The 26,590-nt window shown below is 52.8% G+C and overlaps 1 protein-coding gene across 1 annotated transcript in view; it reads right to left on the bottom strand.

The window, feature by feature from the left end:
• Ltbp4 (latent transforming growth factor beta binding protein 4) overlaps window positions 1-24,527 on the bottom strand; it is a 34,065-nt gene extending 9,538 nt beyond the window's left edge. The window contains exons 1-22 of the mRNA XM_032894123.1: window positions 24,493-24,527; window positions 20,165-20,303; window positions 19,625-19,734; window positions 14,926-15,117; window positions 14,376-14,623; window positions 14,192-14,294; window positions 13,764-13,838; window positions 13,533-13,655; window positions 12,844-13,008; window positions 12,285-12,434; window positions 11,996-12,157; window positions 11,410-11,541; window positions 11,191-11,316; window positions 10,373-10,498; window positions 9,720-9,962; window positions 9,092-9,217; window positions 8,885-9,004; window positions 7,613-7,738; window positions 7,099-7,221; window positions 6,824-6,955; window positions 4,912-5,043; window positions 4,697-4,822 (exon numbers count right to left, since the gene is read on the bottom strand). Of these exons, the coding sequence (XP_032750014.1) occupies window positions 4,697-4,822; window positions 4,912-5,043; window positions 6,824-6,955; window positions 7,099-7,221; window positions 7,613-7,738; window positions 8,885-9,004; window positions 9,092-9,217; window positions 9,720-9,962; window positions 10,373-10,498; window positions 11,191-11,316; window positions 11,410-11,541; window positions 11,996-12,157; window positions 12,285-12,434; window positions 12,844-13,008; window positions 13,533-13,655; window positions 13,764-13,838; window positions 14,192-14,294; window positions 14,376-14,623; window positions 14,926-15,117; window positions 19,625-19,734; window positions 20,165-20,303; window positions 24,493-24,508 (2,995 nt within the window). The 5' untranslated portion in view covers window positions 24,509-24,527. The remainder of the gene's footprint in view (window positions 1-4,696; window positions 4,823-4,911; window positions 5,044-6,823; window positions 6,956-7,098; window positions 7,222-7,612; window positions 7,739-8,884; window positions 9,005-9,091; window positions 9,218-9,719; window positions 9,963-10,372; window positions 10,499-11,190; window positions 11,317-11,409; window positions 11,542-11,995; window positions 12,158-12,284; window positions 12,435-12,843; window positions 13,009-13,532; window positions 13,656-13,763; window positions 13,839-14,191; window positions 14,295-14,375; window positions 14,624-14,925; window positions 15,118-19,624; window positions 19,735-20,164; window positions 20,304-24,492) is intronic.
• Between the last annotated feature and the right edge of the window lie 2,063 nt (window positions 24,528-26,590).

Genomic DNA, 26,590 nt, shown 5'->3' with positions numbered 1-26,590 from the left:
TAATATAATAGATATCTATTTGTATATATCTCTATAGGTATATGTCTTTGCAGGTAGATCTCACTGTGTAGCCCTGGCTCACTATGTAGACCAGGCTGGTCTTGAACTTGTGCCTATCCTCCTGCTTCTGCCTTCTGAGTGTCAGGATTATAGGTGTGCACCACCACTGCCAGCTTTCCGTGGTCATTATTTCATTAAAAGGGGGCTGGAGAGATGGCTCAGTGGTTAAGAGCACCCGACTGCTCTTCCAGAGGTCCTGAGTTCAAATCCCAGCAACCACATGGTGGCTCACAACCATCTGTAATGAGATCTGGTGCCCTCTTCTGGTGTGTCTGAAGACAGCAACAGTGTACTGTTATATAATAAATATTATAATATAATATATATTATACTGTCATATAATAAATAAATCTTAAAAACAAAAAACAAATTAAAACAATTCTTAGTCACAAAAAAAAAGGAAAAGAAAGAGAAACAACAGTTTTAATCTTTAATCTAGGATGACTCAGAACATTCTGTATAGTCCAGGCTACCCTCAGACTTGTAGCAATTCCCCTGCTTCAGTGTCCTAGGGGCTTGCATTAGAAACATGCACCATTTTACCTGGCTCGCAATGTAAAATTTTAAAAAATGTTTTTGTGGGCTGGAGAGTTGGCTCAGTGGTTAAGAGCATTGACTGCTCTTCCAGAGGTCCTGAGTTCAATTCCCAGCAACCACATGGTGGCTCACAACCCTCTGTAATGGGATCCGATGCCCTCTTCTGGCCTGCAGGCATACATGCAGGCAGAAAGCTGTATGTTGTATACATAATAAATAAATATAAAAAAAAAAAGATGTTTTTGCCTATGTTCATATGTGTGCCGTGTACATGGTTCCAATGGAGACCAGGAGAAAGCGCTGAGCCCCTAGAACTAGATTATAGATGACTATGAGCCACCATGTGAATACTGAGAATTAAACTCAGTTCCTCTGAAGGACAGCAAGTATTCTTAACTGCTGAACCGACTCTCCATCCCCTAACATCATTATTTCTCAACAGCCCAGACCCTGTTGTCTACCTCTCTTCTAGTTAGAAACCCTAACTTTCCCTTGGGAATTCCCTGAGCTTCCAAGTCTGCCCCATGCATCGTGGGTACAGCCAAGTCTCCACTGGGGCAGAACGAATCAGGTTACTGCGATTCTGCGGGTCAGAGGCAGGCAATGACCTCATCGCGCCAATCAAAGCCAGTCTTGAGACTTCCTGGGTCTCCTCCTTAGCTGTACAGCTGCCAGTCTGAGGCTGCGAGCCCAGAGCTGGGCCACCTGTCATGGCCTAAAAACAAACCCAGCAGAGGAAGAAAGCTTTGCTGCAGTTCTTGGCTCTGCCATTTTAACTCCTCCCGATCCTCTTAGCTGCTTTGTTTGTGTGTGTGTGTGTCTCTGTGTGTGTCTGTGTGTGTGTGTGTGTGTGTGCGCGCGCGCGTGTGTGTCTGCCTCCATGTATGTATGTGCACTACATGAGTGCCTGGTGCCCTCAGAGGTCAGAAGAGGACACCATATATTTTGGAACAGAAATTACAAACAATTGTGAATCACTTTGTGGGTGCTGGGAACCGAACCTGATTCTCTGCGTGAGCAGCAAGTACATTTAAAAATTTATGTATTTTAGCTAGACAGCGGTGGTGCGCACCTTTAATCCCAGCACTCAGTAGGCAGAGGTAGGCCGATCACTGAGTTCAAGGCCAGCCTGGTCTACAGAGTGAGTTCCAGGACAGCCAGGACTACACAGAGAAACCCTGTCTTGAAAACTAAAACAGGGGTTGGGGATTTAGCTCAGTGGTAGAGCGCTTGCCTAGCAAGTGCAAGGCCCTGGGTTTAGTCCCCAACTCTGAAAAAAAAAAAAGAAAAAAGAAAAAAGAAAAAAAGAAAACTAAAACAAATAAGTATTTTCCTGGGCATAGTGGCACAAGTGTTTAATCCCAGCACTCAGGATGCTGAAACAGGAAGATCTCTGTGAAGTTAGCCTGATCTACACAACGAGTTTCTGGCCAGACAGGTACATGGTAAGAACACACATGTAAGCACAATTTAGGGGTAGGAGAAAGGACTCTGTGGTTAAGAGCACTTGTTTTCTGAAGACCCAAGTTCATTCCCAGAACCCAGTTGGCAGCTCACAACAGTCCATAAATCCACTTCTGAGGATCTGATAGCCCTTCCTCCAAGGCCATCAGGTACACATACACATACACATTTGAGAAATATATGTATATTCAGGGTTTCTCTGTATAGACCTGGTTGTCTTGGAACTCACTGTAGACCAGGCTGGCTTCACTCATAGATTTACCTGCCTCTGCCTGCCAAGTGCTGGAATTAAAGATGTGTGCCACCAACACCCAGATATATATTATTCTTAAATCAAGTACAGATGTATGTATCTATGTGTAGGTTTGTGTATGTGAGTGCGGGTACCCTCAGAGGCCAGAGGTGACAGACCCCTCAGAGCATAAGTTAGAGGTGGTTGTGAGCCTCCTGACACGGGTGCTAGGAGTCAAACACAGGTCCTCTGAAATAACAACACATGCTATTAACTCCGTCCCCTTCCTATGACTCCTTAGTTTTCTTTTCAGGAATAAAGGCTGTGGGCGATGTGGCTCAGTGGTAGAAGGCTTAACTAGCATACATAGACCCCAGGTTCCATCCTCACGAAAAGTGCAAGAAAAGGGGAGGAGGGAGAGGGAGGGACAGGAAGGGAAAGGGCGGGAATGACAGGGAAGGAATGACAGAGAGTGAAAGAGAGCAAGAGAATAAGAGAGCGAGTGAGCCAGCCAGAGAGAGAGAGCGCAAGTGAGCAAGAACAAGTGAACGAGAGAGAGCAAGAGAATGAGAGAACAAGTAAACAAGAACAAGTGAGAGAGAGAGAGAGAGAGAGAGAGAGAGAGAGAGAGAGAGAGAGAGCGCAAACAAAACAACAAAAACAAGTAGAGCCATTGAGAATTGTTCGTTACGGCCAGTCTGGGCTGCATAGTAGGAACCTGTCTCAACCCTTATTTCCCCTCCCCACCCCCAATAAAAGGTAAATAATAAAGTCTGTGTTTGCCTGTGTGAGATGACAGGGAAGGTATATTACTGCCAAGCCTAATGACCTGAGCTTGATCCCCAGGGACTCATGTTGGAAGGAGAGAACCGACTCGAACAGGTTGTTCTCTGTCCTCCAGGTCTCTAATTAAAATAGTTGTGAAGACATAGTGAGCTCTAATTAACGATGTGCAGAATGAAGGCTGGCTCTGGACAGTGAATTCCAACACTCAAGAGACAAAGGCAGGAGGATCACTGCGAGCTGAAGGCCAGCCTATCTATGCTGTGAGGTCAGAACCAGCCAGTGCTAGAATGAGATTCTTTTCTCAAAATAACCATTCAAAAAACCCCACAAATCTGTGCAAACCCCTAGATGCATTCGTAGGTGGGCAAACAAGGGGTTCAGTATACTAAAATTATAACCGTGACGGCCGTAGCAGTGATGGTGGGGTGCTTGTATGGTTACAGCGCTTGTATGGTTACAGCATGAGCTGGAGGGGTGCAGCCCATGATTCTCTCCATTTGCCATGTGCAGAACTGTCCTGTCAGAGCTGGTGGTCTAGAGCTGCGATCCTAGTGACTAGGGAGGTCAGGGCAGGAGTTTCAGATATCCAAGGCCTGTCTCGGCTGCAAAGGGAGTTCAAGGTCAACCTTGGCAATCTAGGGTCCCTGTTTCAAAAATAAAATGTAAAATTTGGACTGGAGCTGGGTGTGATGACACACACCTGTTATCTCAGCACTTCAGAAGTGGAGGCAGGAGGATTAAAAATTGGAGGCCATTCATGTCTACACAGTGAGTTCAAGGCACAAGACCCATCCCCCTGAAGAAGATGGTCAAAAAACAACTAAAAGGATTTGGGATGTAATTTCATTGAGAGAAAAAAATTTAACTCTCTCTCTCTGTCTCTGTCTCTCTGTCTCTGTCTCTGTCTCTCTGTCTCTCTCTGTCTCTCCCCCCCCTCTCTCTCCTAACTTAAGTTGGACAATGGTGGTGCACACCTTGGGACACAGAGGCAGAGGCAGATCCCTGAGTCTGAAGCCAGCCTGGTCTACAGAGTGAGTTCTAGGACAGCCAGGGCTACACAGAAAAACCCTGTCTCCAAAACAAAACAAAACAAGTTAGCTACACTAACAGAGGGTCTGGAGAGATAGCTCAGTGGTTCAGAGCCCTTCCTGTTCTTGTAGATGACCCAGGGTTCAATTCCCACCACCCCCATGGTGGCTCACATCAGTCTATAACTCCAGTTCCAGGGCATCCAACATGGTACCCACAAAATAAAATGAATAAATCTTAACCTAAACCAAAACAGAAAAGCAAAACCTAATTGGGTAAGATCACTTGATCTTTCTGTTTGGAGATGGGGGCCATACTGTCACCTAGGCTAGCCTGGAACTTGCCATGTAGCTCAGGATGGCCTCGAACTCATAACAATCTTCTTGTTTCTGCCTCCCAAATGTTGGCATTATAGGAGTGACCTACCATGTCTGACTCTACGGGAGTTTTAACTGGTTATGTCTCTCGGTTCCTGAAACAGAACACTTAGGTTCCAAGGACTAATTCTTCAACTCTAGAACTTCTATTTCTCCAGGAAAGCAGAGAAGGGTAGGGCTGGAGCAACCCACTCCCCTTCTGATCCCTTACCCACGCAGTGACGCCCGTCCCGTGCCCCCTCATAGCCTTGGTCACAGACACACTGGAAGGAGCCAGGCAGATTCTGGCACATAGCATGGGCACCGCAGAAAGACCGGTTCCGGCACTCATCCACATCTGCAAGCACCAGCAGGCCGTTTCAATAAGGTCATTTCTAAACCTCTCACCCCTTCCCCCTTCCCCGCTACTACCCTGTGAACACCCACCCTGGCACCCGCCCCCTGGAGTAGGTTGATAGCCAGGGTCGCAGGCTGGCGTGCATCGGTAGGAGCCAGGGGTGTTCTCACAGCGCTGGGCGCCGCAAATCGCAGAGCCATATTCTCGGCACTCGTCCACGTCTGCAACAGAGCGGGGGTGGGGTGTTAAAGGCCTGAGATGGGGAGTGTTAAAGGCCTGAAATGGGGGGGTTGTTAAAGGCCTGAGATGGGGGGGGTGTTAAAGTCCTGAGATGGGGGGGTTGCTAATGCCACTTCCGGTCACTAAGATTGAGAAATCCCTGGGCCCCTCAGGGTCTTCACTCACACTCCTCTCTGCTAGATATGTCTCCACAACTCTGTGTGTTGCATAGCGCCTTTTCCTCATTCACAGACACATCAAAGTCGAGCCTTTTGTCCCAATGACCTGCCACACTGACCTGTCACATCTGCTCATCTATTTTTCTTCCTTTTCTTGCTCTTGTTGTTGTTGAGAATTTCTCATGAGTAGCATATTTGCATCCACTCCTGTCCTCCTTACTCCTTCACTTCTTTCTCTCTTTTTTTTTTTTTTTTTTTTTTTGAGACTATACAGCCCTATTTTACCTGGAACTCATGCTGTAGACCAGGCTAGCTTCAAAATCAAGAGACCTTCCTGCCTCTCCCCTTGGAGATCTGAAACTAAAGCCATAACCCTCCATGCCCAACTTGTTTTTCAATTTTACATTTTGTGTTGTCTTAGAGACAGGATCTCATGTAGACAAGGCTGGCCTTGAATCCCATGTAGCCAAGGATAACCTTAAATTCTTCCTCTTGCCTCCACCTCCCACTTACTGGGATTGTGGAGACAGATGCCACTACAACTATTATTCTCCTTTTAAAGTGAGCATCTTTTTTAATTTAGGGTCTCATGTAGCTTAGGCTGGCCTCACGCTTGCTATCTAGCCAAGGATGGCCCTAAACTTCTGATCTTCTAGCTTCCACCTCCCAAATACTAAGATCACAGGACAGCACTCAGTTTATGCATTTATCTAGTGTCTAACCTAGGGCATCATACATTTGAGGTAAGGATCCTACCAAACGAGGGACATTCTCAGTCTTATATCCTCTTTATTAAACCTTGACTTTAAGCTGGGCATGGTGGCATATCCTTGGAATGCAGCACTTGGGAGTCAGAGACAGGTGCTCTGGTGTATGACTAGAAATCGGCACTAGGAAGGTGGGGCAGCCTGGTGCACATAGCAGACATTGTCTCAACAAAACATCAACCCGACATTTTATGTATAAAATCACCAGTGTGCAGACAGTGATTACCCTTCAGTGAACCTCACACCAATAGGGATTTCTGCCTGCCAAGACATCACAGGGCCTTACATACAGAAAGGGTCTCAAAGTTATCTGTGGAATGAGCTCTGAATTTATTTACCTTACCCTCACACGCCCCGTACTAGCGCAGTGAAGGCAGGGGTTTTGTTTGGCCCTTTCCTGCTGTGCCCTCAATGTCTGGCACCAGCGGCTGCTCATTGACCTTCCTGTTATTAATCATTAAGTTCTTACGAAGTGAGATTTTCATGAGTCAGAGGCTTAGCCACTAGGAAGGGAAATGCAGGCTATGATGGTTTTGTCTCATGGGTTACAGAAAATACTGATACATCCCGCACCCCTTCCCTCTAAATATATTAAAATGCTTCAGTAAGGGGAGGGCCTCTAGCTTGCCCTGATTCCTGACAGGAAAGCCCCACCCACGTAAGAAAACACATGCATCCAGTAGGGGCTAATTTTCCCCAGAGAACATTGACGGGGGAAGGGAAGCATGAGCCATAGAACCTCTCCTTCCAGGGTTTTGAGACAGAGCATCTCTCTCCTCATTCCCAGGGGAGCGGGCTTCCATAACCTGTCACAGGTTTTAGGAGATCCATCTTACCATCACAGGTGCCCTCGGGGCCAGGGTGGTAACCTGGATCGCAGTCCCGCACACAGCGGTAGGAGCCAGGAGAATTTTCACAGCGCTGAGACCCGCACAGGGCAGGTCCCCGTTCACGACACTCGTCAATGTCTGAGAACCAGGCAGGGAGGTCATATGAAGGAAACAGGTGAGACAAAGAGGGAGCAGGAGGGTCCGGAGGAAGTGGAGGAGAGGGTAAATAAGGAAAGGGTGGGGGAGGAAACAGGAAGGGGGCGAGGGAAGAGGCCTCTTACCAAGGCAGGAGGCAAGGTCAGGGCCAGCACGGTGTCCAGGAGGACAGATGCATTCGAAGGAGCCGTCAGTGTTGGTACAGATGCCGCTCTGGCAAAGATCCTCCTCACTGCACTCGTCCACGTCTGCAGGACAGGGCATCCGAAACCCAGACCCACCTCCTCCTCTGCCTAACACCTCAGGCCACACCCCTTCACTTCCCCCATCCCAACCCTCCAAGTTCCAAAGCCTCAAAGGAAGACCCCACCCAATCTGTTCAGGACCCACTTTTTCTTGCAAGCCCCACCTCCAGTCGGAGGTCCTTTCCAGTCACTATTCCAGCTGTCAGCGTCCAATGTTTCCTGACACATCCTGCCGCCTCCAGGCCTCTCAAAAGCTTCACCCCCAGTGGTCCAGGTAGATTCCCCTTAAACCCTCAAAAAATCCAGAGTCCCCTTTCTGCCCTTTTCCCCTTGCTCCTCCTTTTCCTGCTGTAACCACACTTTTTCCATACTCGGATATGACCTGGGGACTGACCCAGACAAGATGCTCCACGAGGTCCAGGCCGATAGCCAGGGGCACAGGTACAGGTAAAGGAGCCGTCGGTGTTGAGGCACTCTCCATGGGGGAAGCAGAAGTCGCCTTCCAGACACTCATTTATATCTAAGTACACAAGAGTCAGGATTGTGCTGTGGGCCCCTGAAGTAAACCCTGCCTACAATGTTGTAACCCTGATACCCAAGTTGCAACCTTGAAGGCTAAGTCTCTCTGAAAATTCCTTTTTTAGTTCATTTTACATCTCTAATGGGCTTTGCTCAAGAATTCAGGCACTACTCCCAGACTCTCCCACTGGTCAGCTAGTTTACCTGCACAGGGCCCGGGTCGACCAGATGGTGCCCGGTAACCTGTCGAGCAGCTGCAGTGGAAGGAGCCTTGGGCATTCGTGCACTGGCCATGGAGACCACAAGGGGTGCCGGAATTGCATTCGTCCACATCTGTGGGAGTGGGTTAGGGGCTCAGAAAGGGTTCACTGGAGCAGAAGGGTTGGTATGAATGATTGGACAGGGTCTTGAATGAAGGACAGAATACTCCAGGATTAAGAAGTTCTATGGACCTGGGTATCTGAGACTCCCTCTACCGGGATTCTTGGCATCAGGAGAAGAGACTCTAGATTGGCACTGGGGATCGGAAACTGGGTTAAGGGATGAGTTGGGATACTATGAACTAGATTGTTGGATAAGATTCTGCTGAACAAATGTGTCAAAGTCAGCTAGAGTCAGAGGTTACAGACTGATGTCAGGGGTGAGTGTTGGGGTCAAGGACCATGCCCCCAATTAAGCTCCAGGGAAGAGATTCTGAGAAGGGAAGCGGATGGATAGTGAACCAGAGCAAAGCTGGTCAGGAGTGTGGGTGTTTTTGGTGTTTATTTTGGCTAAGATAAAATGGTAAAATAAAACTTCGGGTCATGGGCCACACTTAGGCCCAGAAATGTATTTTTGCTGAGAGGCAAGGTCAGTGATTGTCAGGAAGGGTTATGGTTAGCCCTAAAATGCTCCAGCGGAATCCATGTTTCTAGGCTACAGAGTCAGGAGGAGTCGTCTCACCCATGGTCAGGAATATGGTCAAATCGGGGAACTTCAGGTCTGGTGGGGCATGAAGCAAGAGTCAAACTTGGGAGCCATGGTCCATGTAAAGGGACTGAAGTCGAGATTCCAAATTATGGGTCAAGTCAGGGTCATGGATCAGAACAAGGGTCAAAATCTGGGTAACAGGGTTAAGGTCCCAGGTCCCAGCGAGGCCTGATCTCACCAGTGCATCTGCCACGGTGAAGGTGGTAGCCAACAGGGCAGGCCCGGCACTGGAAGGAGCCTGGTGAGTTCACACACTCCTGCCCAGGACAGGCCAAGTGGTTCTCACACTCATCCACATCTGAGAAGTGGGGGAGAGAATGGTCTTAAGGACGTGGCCCCAGGCTTCCTTACCCATCCACACTCCTCCCTCCCTCCCCGGCCTCACCCTCGCACTCGGAGCCCGCAGCGTTGGGTTGGAAGCCTGTAGGGCAGACACACTTGAAGCTCCCTTCCGTGTTTTCACAGCGGCCATAGGCACAAGGTGAGGGGCTCCGGGCACATTCGTCCACATCTGGGCAGAAGGGGCCAATCAAGCTGCTGAGTAAGTCTGGGCTCCTCCCACTGCTATCCCCTCCCACCTACCCCAAAGCTCCAGTTTTTGTTTACTTGAGACAAGATCTCACACTGTAGCCCAGACTGGCCTTAAACTCACACCAATCCTCCTGCCTCAGGCACCTGCACCAAGCCTAGCTAGTGGCCAGAGTTTGATCCCTGGGACCCAAGTTTAAATGGGAGGATGGACAGGCATTGATTTTAGCTGGACACCTTAATACTAGCACACAGGAAGCAGACGCAGGGAGATTATTAGTTCAAAGACACTATGTGAGGGGGTCCGCTCTCAGTTGGAAAAGAAGACAGAATTCAGCCAGACCTTCCCAGGTTTCTCAGTGCTCTGCTCATTCAGCCTCTGTCACTGAGCCCCATCCCAAGGCCTCTCCTCTCCCAAGTAATGTCTCTCTCTCCATCTCCCACAGCAAGCCACAGTGCTGCAGGCTTGGGTCCAGCACCCTCACCTTGGCAGGGGGCCCCTGGCCCTCGGGAGCGGAAGCCAGCTGGACAGGCACAGTGGAATGAACCCAAGGTGTTGTCGCAGCGGCCTGGCCCGCAGGGCGGAGGCTGCTGGGCACATTCGTCCACATCTTCTTCACACGCCGAGCCGCGGAAGCCAGCCGGGCAAACACAGCGGAAAGAGCCGGGCAGGTTTTCGCAGGCCCCGCGGCCACAGAGGCCTGGGCTCTGGGTGCATTCATCGACATCTGCATGGAACAAGCAAATCCCGGGATGTCAGGTGTGATTCACCCTCCACACCATGCTACATTCGGCCTGAGCTTCATTCTGACTCTGTTTGGTTCCTGGAATTCTGCCTCTTGGATCCCCATGAATTGGGCTACAATTGTCTTCCACAATTCAGCCCCACTTCCCAATTACATCTCTAGCCCTTCCCCATCTGCTTTTCCATTCTCCATTACCTAAGCCCTCCCTTCTGTTTTGCATCCCTTGGCCTCTCCATCAGATCCAGCTCACTACATTTGGCCTCGGATCCTGGTCTATGTACCCCATTAGTAAGCCGTTCTTTGTTCCATTGCTCAGCTTCTCCAACCTCACCGCTAGCTATCAACCCCTCACCTTATAGCCTCGTTCTTTCTGTCCCCTCCCAGTCCCTCACCCTGGCAGCTGGCTCCGTGCGGTGCTGCCTGGTACCCGGCGGGACACACACATAGGAAACTTCCTGGTGTGTTCTCGCAGCGCCCGCGGTCACACGGCGGCGGCACTCGGCGGCACTCGTCCACATCTGTGGACAGAATCCAGAGGCTAGAACTGGGGCAGACGCTCAGTCCCTGAGGGGGTGAGTGGCCAGGGGAGCAGTGGCAGAAGGCAGGACGAAGGTGGGGCAAAGCTAGGACGAGAACTAGTCTAGGGCGGGACCAAAGAAGTAGGCGGAGCTAGGATGAGTAGGCTTAAAGCAACGGCGGAGATCGAATCCAGAGGTTAGTACAAGGGCTAGTTGGGACCCAAGCTGAAAGCAAGATTGTGGGAGGGAGCAAATTTGGGGAGGGCAGGACCTGGACAAGGGCGGAAAAGGAATCTTTGTAGATCAAAGGAAGAAAAGGAAGGCAGGATCGGAGCCAGAGAAGGAAAGGGTAGTTTGAGGTGAGAGCTAGAGTGGAATCAGGGGTCGCTGTCAGATTAACTGCAGAAATTGTAGAACTCAGACGGGGCCTGGGGGGCGGGAGCTAGTCTAGGATAGGGAGGGCGGAGCTAGTGAGAGCAGAGCTGGGGCAAAAGCTAGGCCACCGGGAAAGGAAAGGCCAGGTTAGGTGCAGAGTAGGGGTGGGGTCTAGCTGATCTTGGCCAAGGCAGGACGTGGTGTGGTGGAGCTGGACTGGCGTGAGGAGGCGAAGGAATTGGCAGCCATGAGCAGTTCTGCAAAGAAAAGACTTGAGCAGAGATGGAGCCTGGGGCCTGGAGGGGCGGTATTCTCACCCAAACACTCTGTAGCCCGTGGGCCTGCTCTGAAGCCGGTGCCGCACACGCAGCGAAAGCTGCCTGGTGTATTCTCGCAGCGTCCAGGAGCACAGGGTGTAGGGACGCGGCGACATTCATCTACGTCTGAGGGCACAGAGCCGGCTAGTTACATGCTGGCCAGAGAGAGGACCCTCCATCTGAGCCCCGACTCCACGGAATCCCCACTGCCCAGCTCACCAATACAGCGAGTGCCCTGGGGGCCGAGCCGGAAACCTGGGTCGCAGGCACAGGTGTAGCCGCCTGGCCGAGAAACGCAGCGTCCAGGACCACAAACCTGGGGATTTCGCTGGCACATGCTGGAAGAGGTACCTGGAGGAGCCAGTCAGTCAGGTTCCTACAAGGCTGAACTTTTCATCCCGTCTACCCCTTAGTCTCTCTAAGACACTTTCACGAGTGTCCCCTCCCCAAGTCTAATCTTGGAGATCATGTTGTCGTTTACTCTGAAAGCCTCGTCAACTCTGCCTGAATCCACCCTCAAAGACACTCACGTACCCCGTACCACTGAAGGCATTTTCTGGAAGCCTCCCATGATGCTAATTTTATAGGAACTGGTGCCTCAGGGTGTAACTGCTCATTTAACAGAGAACTGGAGCCCAACTATGACTCTAGTACCTGAGGGAAGGAACCACTACCCAAACCTTCAAATTCTTATCTCTCCCCCATCTTCCTTATCTTTCTCATCCTTCCCAACACCTTCACTTTGAAGCCTTTCCCTACAGAAATTCACAGTATGTCGGCTACCACCCTCAGATTCCTTTGGCACCTGATTCAGGAATCTCTGGACCGGTCCAAGCAGGGATGCTGGGCAGGGGAAATTCAGGCCGAGGCTGGGGTTCAGGCCGAGGCCGGGGTTCAGGCCGAGGCCGGGGTTCAGACTGTGGCCCAGGGTCAGGACGGGGCTCAGGTCGACGAGTGGGCAGAAAGCCTGGTAAAGAGCGAGCACCTGTGTGGGGATCTAAATTTGGATGTGTTCGCTCCTCCCCTTGGCTTCCTATCTGCTTCAAGCAGCACCTGGGAAATGGCACCCCCCCCCAATCCGGGTTTCAGCTCACCTGTGGGTGGCCTAAGGGTGACAGGTGGAGCACGTGGCTGATTGAAAGTCACTCGAGGTGGATCCGGGTTTAGGGGTCTGGTGTTGTAGCGGAGGTCAGAAGCTGAATAGTGGTAACCAGGGCCAGCTGGACAGATCTCCCGAAAACCCTCTGGGAACGAGGCAAGGAGAGGGCGGGAGAGGAGACCAAATGCAATCTTGTGAGTTGTGAGTAGGCCTTGGCTGGGAACAGAGCTTGAACTGAGATAGTGTCAGGAGTCTGGCTCATATGCTGGATGGAGTAGTGTACCGACCAAAGAATTAGATATTTCAGAAGCCAATGGTGGAGCTGGGAGAGTTTTCCTCTTTAGGGATGGTGGCAGAGTTCTCTGGTCAGCATAGCTTTGAGGTCTCAGGGATGGGCGTGGCTAAAGAGAAGCCCAGGACTGATGAAGTGTTGGGAGTGTGGCCAAGGCACTGCCGGGTTTGAAGCCGCTGAACTTTAGAGGTGGAGAGCATGGCCTATGACTCTGGTCTGTGTATATCTGTTAAGAAGGGATGGGTTGGAAAGATTTGCTCACCTGAACCATAAGGTGGACAGAGCTGGCAGCCTCGGCCCCACGCCTTGCCCACGCGGCTACAGCAGCAGATCTGTTTGGTGATATTTCGAAGAATGGGCAGCGAGCATCCGCCATCTTGGAGCACTCGGTAGCAGGGCCCCTTTGCCTCCGAGATCACGTGTTGGGCTGGGGGAGTGGGAGGAAATTCTTCAGGGTGTGGTGGGAAGTACAGCGGTTCTGTGTGTGTGTGTGTGTGTGTGTGTGTGTGTGTGTGTGTGTGTGTGTGTGTGTGTGATTGAATGGCCCCTCGGAGAGGATTTACTAAGTGGGAGGGGCATTTAGGGAGGTCTGAGAGAGACCCGAGAGCGCCCAGGGTTCAGTAAGGCATAAATGAGAGTCTGAATATAAGAATCTGAACGCTATCTAGAGGTCAAGAGGTCGAGAGAATTTGGAGGTCTTAAAGGAACTCAAGATTCTGGGAGTCCTTATGAGGGGCTTGGCTGAGAGGTTAGAAGGCTGGAAGTGGAGCATCTGAAATCAGCACAGAGAACCTAAGGTCCAGAATAAACCCAAGGGGGATCTGAAAGTCTAGAAGGGTTTGGAGTATCTGAGGGAATTAAAAATTAAGAAATATTCTGGGATGTTTTTCTAAGGTCATGAGCAATTTAGGAGCCAGCTTCAGAGCCCCTCCCCCTTTCCTGGTGGCTCACAGATGCAGCTGCTGCGGGAAGAGTCTAGGAGGAAACCATCCGGACATACACACGTGTACCCGCCACGAGTGTTGGCACACTCTCCGTGTTGGCAACGCCCACCTGTGGCGCACTCATCCACATCTGCAATAGTTGAGGAAGTTTTTGGCCAGTCTGGGACTACTAAGTCCCTGGCAGCCCAGCCTTGAAAGACAAGGCCTCCCATTCCCCGCCGTCCCCTGCTGTGCCTACCTACACAGGACCCATTAACTCTTTCGAATCCGGTTGGACAAGGCCCATTTGGGCCATTCACTCGGTTGGAGTTCCCTGTGGAGAAAGGAGGGATCGGGCACGGACAGGTTGGCAGAGAGATAACCAGGCAGTTTTGATGAGAGATGAAATGGGAGGGACTAAAAGGAGTGAAGTGTGGTCTGAAGTACAGAGTCAGCCCCTCCACTGGCTCAGAAGTAAGGTCGGATGCACGGATGAGTCAAAGGCACAAAAGCCATTTGTAAAGTGATCAAATTTGGAAATAGGGTAAATGAACTCAACGGTATAGAAAAACCTAGATAGACATGACCAACCCCAAGGTAGGTAGATATAGCTAGAATTTGTGACTAGGGTTTATCTGGGCCCGAAGGAGAAGAGGCGAGGTTTGGGGACAACCCAAGGCTTCTTACCCAAGTGTTCCGCGCACGGGTGACAATCATGAACACCCCAGGCCAAGCCCTCCCCTCGGCAGCATACTTCCTGCGTCCGGAGTCCCGGCAGCGGCGATGCACACTGTAGAAGTGAAGCGTGAGCGCGCCCCCGCGTGGCGGCATGCTTTAGGGGCTTACCCCCCACCCGCGGGCCTCGTCTCACTTCGCTTCCGCGCAGTTCCCTGAAACAGTAACCAAAGCCGGAGGCGTCTGAGTAGCCGTCCTCGCGTGGCGCGCTCTGTGCCAGCACTGTGTAGGGCGCCGCCGCCTCGGCCCGTGCTGCCGCTTCAGCCCTGGCTAGGGCTTCAGAGTTCGCCTCCTCCCAGGGGCCAGACACACGTTCCACCTGGTGCACCACCACCGATGCCTCCTGAGGGTGCTCCACGTGCACACTCACCATCGATGCTACGCCTGAGCAGAGGCAAGACGGACAATGGGCTATATCTACACGAGCTCTGACTTGCTAGGAGTAGATTGGAGAGGTGAGCCGAGTAGGGGTGCTTGATATTGGGGAGTGGGGTGTCGTGGTAATGTAATGCGGTCTGCAAGTTTCAGTGATACACCTGCCTCTGCATCCCAAGTGGTGGGATTACAGGTGGAAGCCACCAAATCGGGCTTGGGAGGGTAGCAGAGAAGGCAGCAAACGTGGTTAGAGAATGGTCAGGTTCCTGAGGAAAGCAGGATCACAGGCCTTTTGGCTAAATTCTCCTCACCGTGTTCATCATCGCGGTGATTGGCTAGTGGCATTGTGTAAACCGAACGGGTAAGGCCCGGCACGGCTGGGGCCGGGGGCCGGGCCCCCGAAGAATGCAATTGGCAGAATTTGCCAGCGAAGTCCGGGGGGCAAAGGCAGCGGTCAGGCTTCACACACACACCACCGTTGTGACAGATCAAGGGACATAGAACTGAGAAGAAAGCAAGGATACAAAAAAAAAAAAAATCAGTACTGTGCCTGGCAGACAGTTAGCTCAGCTAACTGACTCAGTCCCCAGCGCTGTAGCGAGGGCCTCAAGATACATCATCTTACATCTCTCCATAGTAGTTGTCTTTTTCCTTTTGTTTGCTTTTGTTTTAAGATAGGGGCTAATGAAGCACAGGCTAGCCTCGAAACTCACTATATAGCCGATGCTTTACTCTTGACTCCTGCCTCCGATTCCTAATTTTGGGGATTATAGCAGTATGCCACCACAACAACCTTCCCCAAATCTGGCTGACTACCACTTGTGGGTCAGGTTGCGCAGCTATCGCATAGTCCCGCCTACTAGATGGGCTCACTCTGCCTCCTCCCTCCACCTTCATTCACTTTCCCATTTTCTGGCTGAGTTCGGGTGTTCCAGCCCCGCCCAGACAGTGCTATCCCCGCCCACTGGATTACCTTCGCTCAACAGCAAACCAACATTTCCCCTTTCTATCTCAGCAGGAATCCAAAATGTCCAGGCTTTTCCCATTGGCCAGGCACTCCTCTTTAGTCCCGCCCACATGGCCTTCTACCTGACTTTGTAAGCTCCGCCTAACCCAGGTACCTGATAGCCTAGCCCCTCCCGCCCACTCACTTTCCTCCCTCTGATTTGCCCTGACTCACGCTCCTCCCACTCCTGGGCGAGCTAGGCATCTTAGCCCCGCCCGCTTCACGCAGCCTTCCCTCCCCACCTCCGGTAGCACCGGGCGGGGCAACTAGCGGGGACGCGCCTGTACTCCCCTCTGCGCGCCCTCTCTGGGCCCCTGGCCACCTCTGGGCGGGGCACTGCCAGCTGTGCGGCGGGGTAAACAAAGAAAGGGGTGCAGCGGGGGCAGGGCGTCGTCCCCGCATTCCGGACCCTTGGGGAGCCCCGGACTGCTGAGCCAAAGGAGGCCGGACGTGTCTTTCGAGGGCACCCCCCCTCCCTTCCTCCCCTGGGGCTGCCGAAAACAGCTGGAGACAGCTGCGCTCAGGAGAAGGAGGGAGCAGACAGCCCGGGCTGTCCGGGGAGGTGTGTGTGTGATTTTTCTGAGCCACAACTGTACAAAAGGAAGCACAGAGGATCCACTTCAGTCTAGACGAATCTGGGGACAGGCGTCCTTGGAAGGTTTGAGCATGGAGGCAGTGCTCTGAGGTTCAAAGACGACCTAAGTTTTCTAGGAGGCAGGGTGAGGCTAGCTCAGAGCAAATCTAGGCTCTCAACCAAGAGTCTTTCAAGTCCTTTCGGAGAGTTGCCTAGAAAACAGGACTCTGGTACTTTCTGAAGGCGGGGGTGTGGCCCATGTGAGGGAGCGAAGGACAGGGAGAAGTGGAGTCTGATAGTTTCTAGCAGGTTAAGATGCCGGGACCTTAGAATCGGTGGAAAGTCTTATTCCTCCCTAGCCAAAGATCTGGCTGCCCTGAGTCTTGATTAAGGGTCCTCTGTGGATAGGTCTGGGAAGGCCACGTTAGAAATAGAAGAAAAAAAAAAAATGAGGTTATGTGGGAAAAAATGGGGAGCGATGTTGGAGGGGGAATTATCTCCACTTAAGGCTTATGCTCGACTGTTTCAGGGTAAGTGAAAAGCCGCTGGGTGACAATATTAGAATTCTCCTGGGAGGGGCGCATCTCGGAGGAATACCTCGGAAGAGGGAAAAGGAACTTCGCTGGAGGAGTTCCTGGAGTGTTTGACCCGGGGTGGAGAGGGACCTTTGGATCCGGTGGCCAAAACACCCGGATCCCCTGTCAGGAACGTTAAACCTGGACTCCAGGTAACTTAATGGGGTTCTTTAAATAGCAGAGCTTAAGAAGGGCTTGATAGAGAAGCAAGATTGCAGAAACCGAAGTGTCTCGGATGGGAGGAAGCCACCAAGTTTAGGGGCATTTCTTAGTCTCTTAAGTCATTTCACTGCCTGCTCTTGGCTTGAATACAGACTCCCAGCTCAGGGTGCCCATAGCAGAGGGCTTACTTCTAAATGGGCAAAACTAACTTCATGTCCCACATCGTTGGAAGAACAGGGAGCTAAGGACACAGGGGTCTTGCCGAGGTCAGCCCGCCTTCACATGTTCCTCCTTGTGCCTCCAGGGGCTTGGCACCCGTCTGGGCACGGCGCCTGGCACGGGCGAGTTGGGGCTGGGCCGGGAGAGAGTGAAGGAGGGAGGAAGGGGCGGAGAGAGGGAGTGGTAGCGGGCGGGGGCTCGGGCGGGAGATGAGCTCACGCCGGCCGGGTTGGGCTGGCTGGGGGCCAGCCTGGGCGAGTTCTCGGCGCCAGGGGCCCCACTCCCCATTCTGGAGGGCGTAAGGGGTGGGAAGCAAAGAAAACCAGAACCCCCAGTCCATGCCCACACTTTGGGCTAGCAGGTGGCGCGCCCTCCCGACCTCACCTGAACCCCAGAATGCTCCCCTTGTCCAGAGGAAGCTGAAGTGCAAGCCGGCCCCCTCCTCCCCCAGGGGGCGCCCTTTCCTCAGGCCTCCTATCTGGATATCGGTCGCACGTGGAACCGCTGTAATTCAGGTCTTGCCGAAAGAAACCCCGTCTTTCCTGGGTCCCCTCCCGCTTAGCTCTTCATCACAAGCTAGTCTTCCCCACACTCAAAGACAGACCCAGAAACTTGAGTTATCACCCCCTTCGCCCCCATGCGACTCTGAAACACTCTCCGGTGACCCACCACGCACAATCTCCGATTTTGGGCCCCATCTCAAAAGTTCCCAGATCCCTCAATTCTAAGATCCTCGCCTTACTGAAAGGGATGAAAGCTAGTCCCAGTCCGTTCCTGTGGGACACTACAGGTTCCCGAAAACACTCATTGCTCCTGAAATCAGCGCCCTGGGGATCCACTCCCCAAACCAGGAATTTAGAGCCCCCTTCCTCAAAGACCCTACGAACTCCCCAGCGTTTCTGTACATGGAATCTGGGCTCCAGCTCCCTAAGGCATTGTCTCCGGGGTCCTCCCTCCGGGCACTCCTCCCTTGGGAGCACCATCCCGCACTCACAGGCGCGGAAGCCGGGTCCCCCCGGGGCCGCCCCGCCGGGCGCGCCGCTGTCCACGCTGGTGGTGTTGCGGGGCGCGCAGGTCGGGGTACAGCGGGAGCCAGTGGGCCCGTGGATGCAACGCAGGCCGCACACGGCGGGGGTGAAGCGCACGCGAAGACGCTCTCGGGGTCGGCCCAGTCCGGGCTGCGGCCCCAGCTGCGCCAGCAGCACCAATAGCGACACCCAGAGCAGCGCGCGCCGCCCGCCATGGCTGCAGCGCCGCGCTCCACCGCGCCGCCGCCCCAGCCCGCCCGAGGGGCCCGGCCGCGCCTGCCCGCTCGCCCTGCCCGCCCGCGGGGGGGGCGGCTGCCCTGCCTCCCCCCCTCCCCATCGCTCCCTCCCGGGCGGCCGCGCGGGGGCGCGTGGGGCTGGGCGCTTAGCCAGAGGCGCGAAGGCTGGGCGCTAGACTCGCAGGGGGAAGGGGAGGGCGCCCCCTCTGCTCCCACCCGTGTTCCAACAAGTGGATGGGGCCTTTAGGGGAGTAGCAGGGAAAGGAACAGGTGGGGGCGGGCGGGTTTGCCCCCAGAGAGAGTTGAATCCATTGAGAGGAAATCTATTAGCGTAATGGGGGCCGCATTTGGGGAACCAGCTAAAGGCTGATCCTCTGACGAGGCACACGGGGAAAAGAAGCTTCATTTAGATAAAGGACAAGAATGGCCCATGTGGGCAGCGAGATGGCACATCTGTGGGTGAGGAGAAGGGTCAGTGCACGGGGCACATAAAGGAATTAGAGGAGCTGAATTCTGGAGAGGAGACTGAGGGGCTTACACCTGAAGACACCACATCACACCAAGACTCTCTACACCTGGTGGGAGAGGTCAGGACGCATAAAGATATGGGGTAGGCTCAGACTGTGGGTGGGGGTCCTCACATCTGGCCTGGGGCTCACATCTGGAAAACTTTAGGAAGGAGGGGGATGCATCTGGGCTGAAGGCCACACAGCAGGAGAGGGCTTCTGAGGGTGGTTGAGTCTATAGAGTGTTCTAGTCTGGGGTACCAGGCTGGATAAGAGCAGGGCCAAGGGAGGGTCTGGCACGTAAGAGGGAAAGGCCTTTGGCCCCCAGCCGTCCCGCAATCTTGGGCATTTTGTGCCCGGGCAGGCGCCAACCCGCACAATCGCTTTTGTTGTCTGGGCTGGTTCAGCCTCGCTCTCTGCTGGGCGAGTTGCCCCCCTCTTCAGCCACGGGAGCCCGGACGCCTGGCTTCCCGGCCCCACCCCGATGGGTCAGCGCCTTTGGCCTGCGTCTAGTTCTGTCCCTGGCTCACCTCGTACTGCCGGACGCAGGGGTCCCTAGAGGTGGCCGCGTCTTGGGGAGTGGGGTGGACAGTTACAATGGGGGACTGGTAGGCGGCGGCAACACCGTGGGAACCAGACGGCTTTATCTGGCCCGGAACCACCCCCCTCCACCCCCTACACGGAGGAAGGGCGGATGTTCTTACCCCGGGCCTGGCCGGCAGGGGCGCGATGTGGGGGCCTTCTTTTCAGCAATGCCCGGGCCCAAGGCCCTCGGGGCCGCCTTTGCCTCAGCAGAGCTCGGGCCTCCTGCAAACTAGGCGGAAGGGGGTAGAAGAGGCTGTCACCACTATTAAATTGGCCTCCTCACCTCAAGAAAAAAGCCTCCTAAGCCAGGAGTGGGTTTGCCCAACATTGCCCCCAGCCCTTTTATGGGGAGCAAGGCTTGGAATATCTTTAGAAAAAAATACGTTCAGGGAAAAGACTATGGAAGTTAAAAAAAAAAAGTATGGAAAGAGAGGCGATATGAGATGGATGGGAAGGAAAAAGTGGGTGGGGCATGGAGACAGAAATGGATCAAGAAGCAAAGACCCAATGATTCAGACAGGCAAGGAAAAGAATAAAAAGAAACATAGGCAATGGGTTAATAGTGAAAGACCAGTGTGTGTGTGTGTGTGTGTGTGTGTGTGTGTGTGTGTGTGTGTGTGTGTGTGTGTGTGTTGGAAGGGAAGGAATTATATGCTTACGTCAGTGGCTGCCAGTTGAGGGATACCTGTCTCTTCTCCACCGGACTGCGGCTGGGGCTGGGCACCGAAGGTGTTGGGGTCAGGCACCCCTGTTGATCTGTACACCTGCCGGGTGGGCAGCTCCGGATCCTGCAGGAAGCTTCAGAGACAATCAGGGATTCAGTAGAGAAGCGGGGCTGAGCCTCTATCTAGCTGTTCAATTTGGATGAGGCTGGGGAAAGAGTCCTCTCATCCCTCACCCATACCCCACCTGGAAGAACGCACCTCGGGTGCAGCGGCTACTCCTAGGTGTCTGGGCTAAGCAGCAGCGACAGGCAGCAGCACTGTAACAGGAGGGTAGAACTGTTCAGGTCTCAGAACAAAGGAGGGGGGCGGGCTGGAGAACAGAGGAGAAACCAAGACTCAAGGGAATTTCAAGCAGGTAGATAACTTCACGTGAGGCATGCCTATGCAACTAGAGGAGGCAGACTGGCTTAGACTCTCAGGAGTAAAGGCTTATCTTTCATAACTTATGAAATTGCTATCACCATCACCACCGACAGATTCTCATTCTGTAGCTCTGGTTGGCCTCAGACTCATTCTGAGACGAGGTCAAGCCTGGCTGCTCTACATTGTACTGTGTAGCCCAGGCAGCCCTCAGACTCCGAACAATTCTCCTTGCTTCATTCTCCTCTAAAGCTAAAGTTACATACGAAAGCCACCACGCCAGGCTTAAAATCATTTCAAGAAACTTTCAAAGGAGAGGTCTAAGTGAACCTACAAGCCAGGACTGTCTGGGATCTAGAACTCCGCCCACTACTTCGCCGAGAGTTGGGGCTCAGACGCTATCCCAAAATTGGCCGGTAGGTGACGCCACATACACAGACCTCGGCGGCTGTGCACTGCGGTGTCGCCTTAGACTTCGGGTCCAGCACAGTGCTGAGGTGGTAGGGATACCGAAATCCAGGATTGGGAATCCTGAGGCTTGACTTCTATCCAATTCCCGCCTTTCTAGGATGTACGTCCTCGGACCAGTGTCTCCTGGTCCTTGAACTTCAATGTCAGAGAGGAAAGGGTCTTTTCCGGATATGTCTCCGCGCCACAGGGTCTCAGCGGCGACCCTTCAGCGGTACTGCCAGAGCGTCGGAAACCCTGGGGCCCCCCAGACAAGTCCATTATCCCCAAATTAAAGGGGGGTGAGGGATGATGGTGCACGTCCAGGCCCAGAGAGAAAAATTTTAGACGTTGCCGAGAAAGGAAATGCAATGCCCGAATCCTTTCTAGATGAGTGAGGCTTAGAGGGGGCGCAGGCTGCCCCGGGGAAGCCTCCGAGACCCTCGAATCCTGTCGTCATCCCTCCCGCTTTTCCTCCAGGTTAACCCCTTCCCAGCCCCGCCCCCGGCGCGGCTCGGGTTACTAAACGCATTCCCAGAGACCCAGGCGGGGAGCGGGAGCGGAGCCCACGGCCTTTGTAACGGAGCGCAGAGCTGCCAGGAGCAGGGCTGGGGTGCTAGGCAGATCATCTCCTCTCGTCCTGTCATCCGCAGACGAGATAGGGGCCTATAAACACGGAAATTTATAAACTATCCTGGATCTTACCACCAAATCACTGGTAATTCATTCAACCCTGATGAGCTCTGATCTCAGAAAACTTAGAAGCATCAAAAAACCCGAGGATCTCCCTGCACAGGTTTCCCCCCAACCCCTTTCCAGGAACCTATTTGCGTCTTCCTAACCTATTAGAAGAATCCAGAAGTCTTTTCCAATCAATCCAGAGCCCCTAGAAACCCAGAACACGGCAACTTTTCTTTAAGATCTTACCACGCACGGCCTTCCAGCACCTTTTTAAAAAATACTCAAGAAACCTAGGGAGCTGAAGGCTAGTTCAAGGGCCCCACCCATCTCTGTTATTCTAAGAAAACTCGAAGTCTTACCCGGTATCTCTTCCCCCAATAAACTCGGGGGTTGGCTGGAGCCTATCCACCCGTACCACCATCCTGGAAGGACCTCCGCTTCACTTTCTCAGCGCACCTCGAATTCTAACGACTGCAAAGTAGGGGCTCCTAGTAGCTCCAAGAGCTTTGGCCTCATCCTCCTACCAAGAGCAGTTGCTTTGTAGTCTCCTAAACCTGAAGGTCTTGCTCCTGCCGGACCACCAGACTTACTGGGTGCAGCATGAGGAAGAAGAGGCTGCAGTGGGCTTACCCGGCCTGGTGGCCCGGGACCACCGCGTCCTCGACGGCCTGGATAGGGCTGGAACTGGGGCCGCTAGCAGATGTGGCGGCTGGGAGCAGCAGCAGGAGGAGGAGGGGGCAGTGGCAGCCGAGGCCAGGCCGGCGCATCGTGTCGGGTGCAGAGTCCGGCTCCGGGAGGGCAATGTGTCCAGTGGGTCCGGATCGGCCTGGCCCCGGTCCCGCCCCCTACCCCCGCCCCTGCCAGAGGCCGACTCACTTTCTCCACCGTGCTAGCCTGGGGCTGTGAAACTTCCCGCCAATCAGAGCCCTGCACTGTCAGCGCTCCGGGTGAGGCCAATCGGTAGGCGACATGGGAGGGGCTAGACGGACAGGTGCCGGGCGGGGTTGCCCGAGCGGGGAGTTCTCCTGGAGGTGGGAGGATTTTAGGAGCCAAGTACTGACTGCCCCAGTCTCTCTTGAGTAGAGGCCCCAAGTGACACAAGTGGTTACCACGAGATGGATGTGCAGGGGGCCCAGGTTCTCTCAGCTGGATTTCCGCTAGCAGACCTCACCCCTCGCTCAGTGCTGGCGGCTCTGTCAGAATGTAGCTGTCTGTCTAATGGATCTGATAGATTCCCCAGTACCCTCTTCCCAGAGACCAGACTCTGCTGATGAGTCAATCGTGGTGTCACTCCCCAGAGTGAGTTTCAGGCCAGCCTGGGCTACATAATGAGACCCTCCTTCTTCCTCAGCCACGCCAAATCTTGAAGTAACCAGAATTTAGTATTGAAGTGCTGATCTTACCCCCGAACCAGGTGCCATCTCTGTGGCCCACATCAAGCCTTCCAGAAAGATGGTCCTGTCCATTGTTTTAGCCTCAGCATCTGCAAAAACTTGTCTTTCACAAGTTCTACCCTTCTGTGAATCCAGGCTACGCCCTTGACCAGACAGCTCCCAGAGGACTCCACGGCTCTGCCCCTCCCACACCCTTCTCTGCCTTGGTCCCTAGAAGACACCAGAAGCCCCTCCCTGCCTGACTCCTAAAAGTCTCCCCCAACAACCCTTACAAACTTAAAGTAATAAGCCTTTGTTATTAGAGACCTCTAATCTCCCCTTTCTGGGCAAGGGGAAGCACAGGCCACAGGAGACACTAAGCCCAGCTGCCCCCGTTTAGTGGGCTCCAGGCTTCAAGCCTTGCCCACAACCTCCAAACTCAGAGGGTCTCGGCCCAACCCCTTCCCTTAACTAGAGACGTGAGCTCCAACCTGGCATGGTCATGTAAGTCCCCTAAAGTCAGCACTAGGGAGGGAGAACCAGGCAAGCTCCAGGTCGGCTTGCTCTAATAGCAAATTCTAAGCCACCTTGGGTGCATAGCAAGGACCCGTAATCAAACAGAACCTCAAGTTCCCGCCCTGTTTCCTCCGCTTCACAAACCTCTAGTGCTTCCAGCAGCGAGAAATGGAATAAACTCTCCCTTAGAATCCCAAACCCCGCTCTTCCCGTGATGTTCCACTTCTGGGTTTGGAACATCATCTCTCAACAGTTCGATCGTTTTGTACCCCACCCCCACCCCCGCCTCGAGTTTGCTTGGAATTGTTCTTGGACTTCTGTTCCTCCCATGTTTGAGGACTGCATGTGCCCACCATACACCAGACAGCTTTGTTGACTAAAGCATTAGCCCCGCCCCCAGACACTGTGAGGTTCCAACCGTAAAAGGTAACTGGGCCTTAGACCCTAACTGTTCCAACCTCCTCAGACTAAGAACAGGGAACGTTCCAGATTCGCAGCATCCAGTTCTTTCCCCTGGAAGGTATACAGGGCACACACCCCATCCCTGCTTGCGATGAGCCACACGGAAGACTCCCTCGCACAGCCCCTTCACACCATTACTGCCACCTACAGCAATGCACGCCTCCATCCCACGCTGACACCCAGAAATCAGGGCCTACCCACTGTCCAGGGTTATACGAGCCCCAGGAGCAGTACTGTTGGCAGTCAGGGCTCATTCGCGGCTATTCGTGGGCTGACCTAGAGCAATGGTGGAGTTGCCCAGTTTTGCCCATTAACTGTGCTTATGCCTCTCTCTTTGTGTGCCCCCTCCCCTCCAAGGCCCTGCTCACAAGGCCCTATGGGGCACCGTGTCCCTCACTTGTCTCCCCACTCCCCACATCCTACCCTGTGGCTGGAGCATTTGCTGGGGGTGCTGCCGAAATTTCTCCCTTCTGCCCAGGATCCAGGGCATCGTCAATGCTCGTTGCTAGGCAACAGCCTCTGGCTCACCACTGCAACTTCCGGGGATGGCAGGGATGAAACTGGCTGCCCTTCCCCCTTGAATTTGGAGTCTCCCGTTTTTCGTTTCTTATTTTTTTTCCTTTTTTTTTTTTCCCGTTTCCTCATAAGTGATCAGCAGAGAGTTTTCTCTTCATTTCTTATTTATGTTATCCCCCGGATTCTAGTAGGATCTCAGCACTTTATAACCCTCTGGAGCTCTGGGTCATAGCACTCCAGAAGCTTCTCCACATTGTCCTTTCTCCCATACACTATTTTTTTTTCTCCAGTATTGAAAACCACTTCAATTTAACAATACACCCTGTTTCTTCAAGAATCATAACTGTTCTAGAACCTGGGTTCTTTGGCATAGAAAAAAAATGACCTCGGTGTTTTAGATCTGGGATCACTATGAAGCACCCCCACAGTCTAGATTTTTCTGACGTTCGGTCTCCTACGTCCTCTTCAGAATCCCTACCGTTCACACATCCCCCAGGACGTAGTGTTCTGACTGTCCTGGCATGTAAAAAAAAATTAGTTTGGGGCTCATAGACATTCCGGAACACCCAGGTCACTCGCCCTTTAGCCCTACCACTTGGATCCTGAGTGCTCTGGCAATCCTAAATTCTATGCCACTTTGGTTTGTTTTGGGTTTTGGGTTTTGGGGGTTTTTTGTTTGTTTGTTTGTTTGGTTGGTTTGATTTTTGTCGTTGTCATTGTTGTTGTTGTTGTTGTTTTGAGGAGTGTTTCACGTAACCCTCAAACTCGCTATGTATCCGAGGATGACCTTGAACTCCTGATCCTCCCACCATGACATGGATTTCTGGGGATGAGAACGTTTTTTTTCTCCTCTTTGCATCTCGGACAGTCTGGGTTTATTTCTGCTTTCTCTAATTCATTCCTAGTAAAGCGTCAGCAGGTTGTTTGTTTGGTTGGTTTGGTTTGGTTTTTGAGACCAGATTTTTCACACTGTGCCACTCTGGCTAGCCTGAAACTTATCATGTAGATCAGGCTACCCTTGTACTGGGAAAGATCCACCTGCCTCTGCCTCTCTGTCTCTCTGCCTCTCAGTCTCTCTGCCTCTCTGCCTCCCACGTGCTGAGCAGAAAGGCATACACCAGAATGCCAGGCCAGTGCTCTTGGAACTTGTCCTCCTCTTTGCTCACATGGAGCTGACCCCTCCTTCTAGCTTATGAGGGCTCATGGCGTGGGTTAGAACTGTGGAAATCATCATGCTGACCACAGTGACTGATTCAGGAATGGTTGCCTGATTCAGTTCAAGCCCAGGAATCCCAAGATTTTTGTTTGTTTGTTTATTTGTTTGTTTGTTTTGTAACAAGGTTTCTTTGTTGAGCCAAGGCTAGCCTAAACTTTTTTTTTTTTCTGATACTGACTCTGTGTAACTCTGGTTGTCCTGGACTTCTCTATGTAGACCAGACTGGCCTTGAATTTAGGGAGATCCACCTGGCTGTGCCTCCTAGGTGCTGGGATTAAAGTTGTTACCACCACACTTAAATCACACTGGCCTCTTAATTTGTGTATTAGTTTCTTGTTTCTTGCTATGAAAAGTACCTGGTAAAAACAACTTAAAGAAGGACTTAGGGTCTGGAGAGATAGTTCAGAGGTTAAAAGCACTGACTGCTCTTCCAGAGGTCCTGAGTTCAATTCCCAGCAACCACATGGTGGTTCACAACCATCTGTACTGGGATCTTCTGGCCTGCAGGCGTACGCGCAGGCAGAACATATAGTAAACAATACATAATAAATCATGGTCATGTTGTATACACCATCAGGAAGCCCAGAGCAACGAACACCGATACTCAGTCAACTCTCCTCATCACTGTGTCTGGAATGCCAGCCGTGGTGTCTGCCCATGTAATGAAGCTAATCTAGACAATCCTTCACACATGCGCAGAGGCTCGCCTAACCTATTCCTCTCAAGCTCGGACCTTCGTTCCCTGGGGGAGGGGGGTGTCACAGACCCTGTGGAGTTGTTAGCCATCTT

The sequence above is a fragment of the Rattus rattus genome, chromosome 2, assembly GCF_011064425.1.
Source record: "Rattus rattus isolate New Zealand chromosome 2, Rrattus_CSIRO_v1, whole genome shotgun sequence".
Taxonomy (NCBI): domain Eukaryota; kingdom Metazoa; phylum Chordata; class Mammalia; order Rodentia; family Muridae; genus Rattus; species Rattus rattus.
The sequence above is the reverse complement of the archived record's forward strand: the minus strand, read 5'-3'. Positions and strand labels throughout refer to the sequence as shown.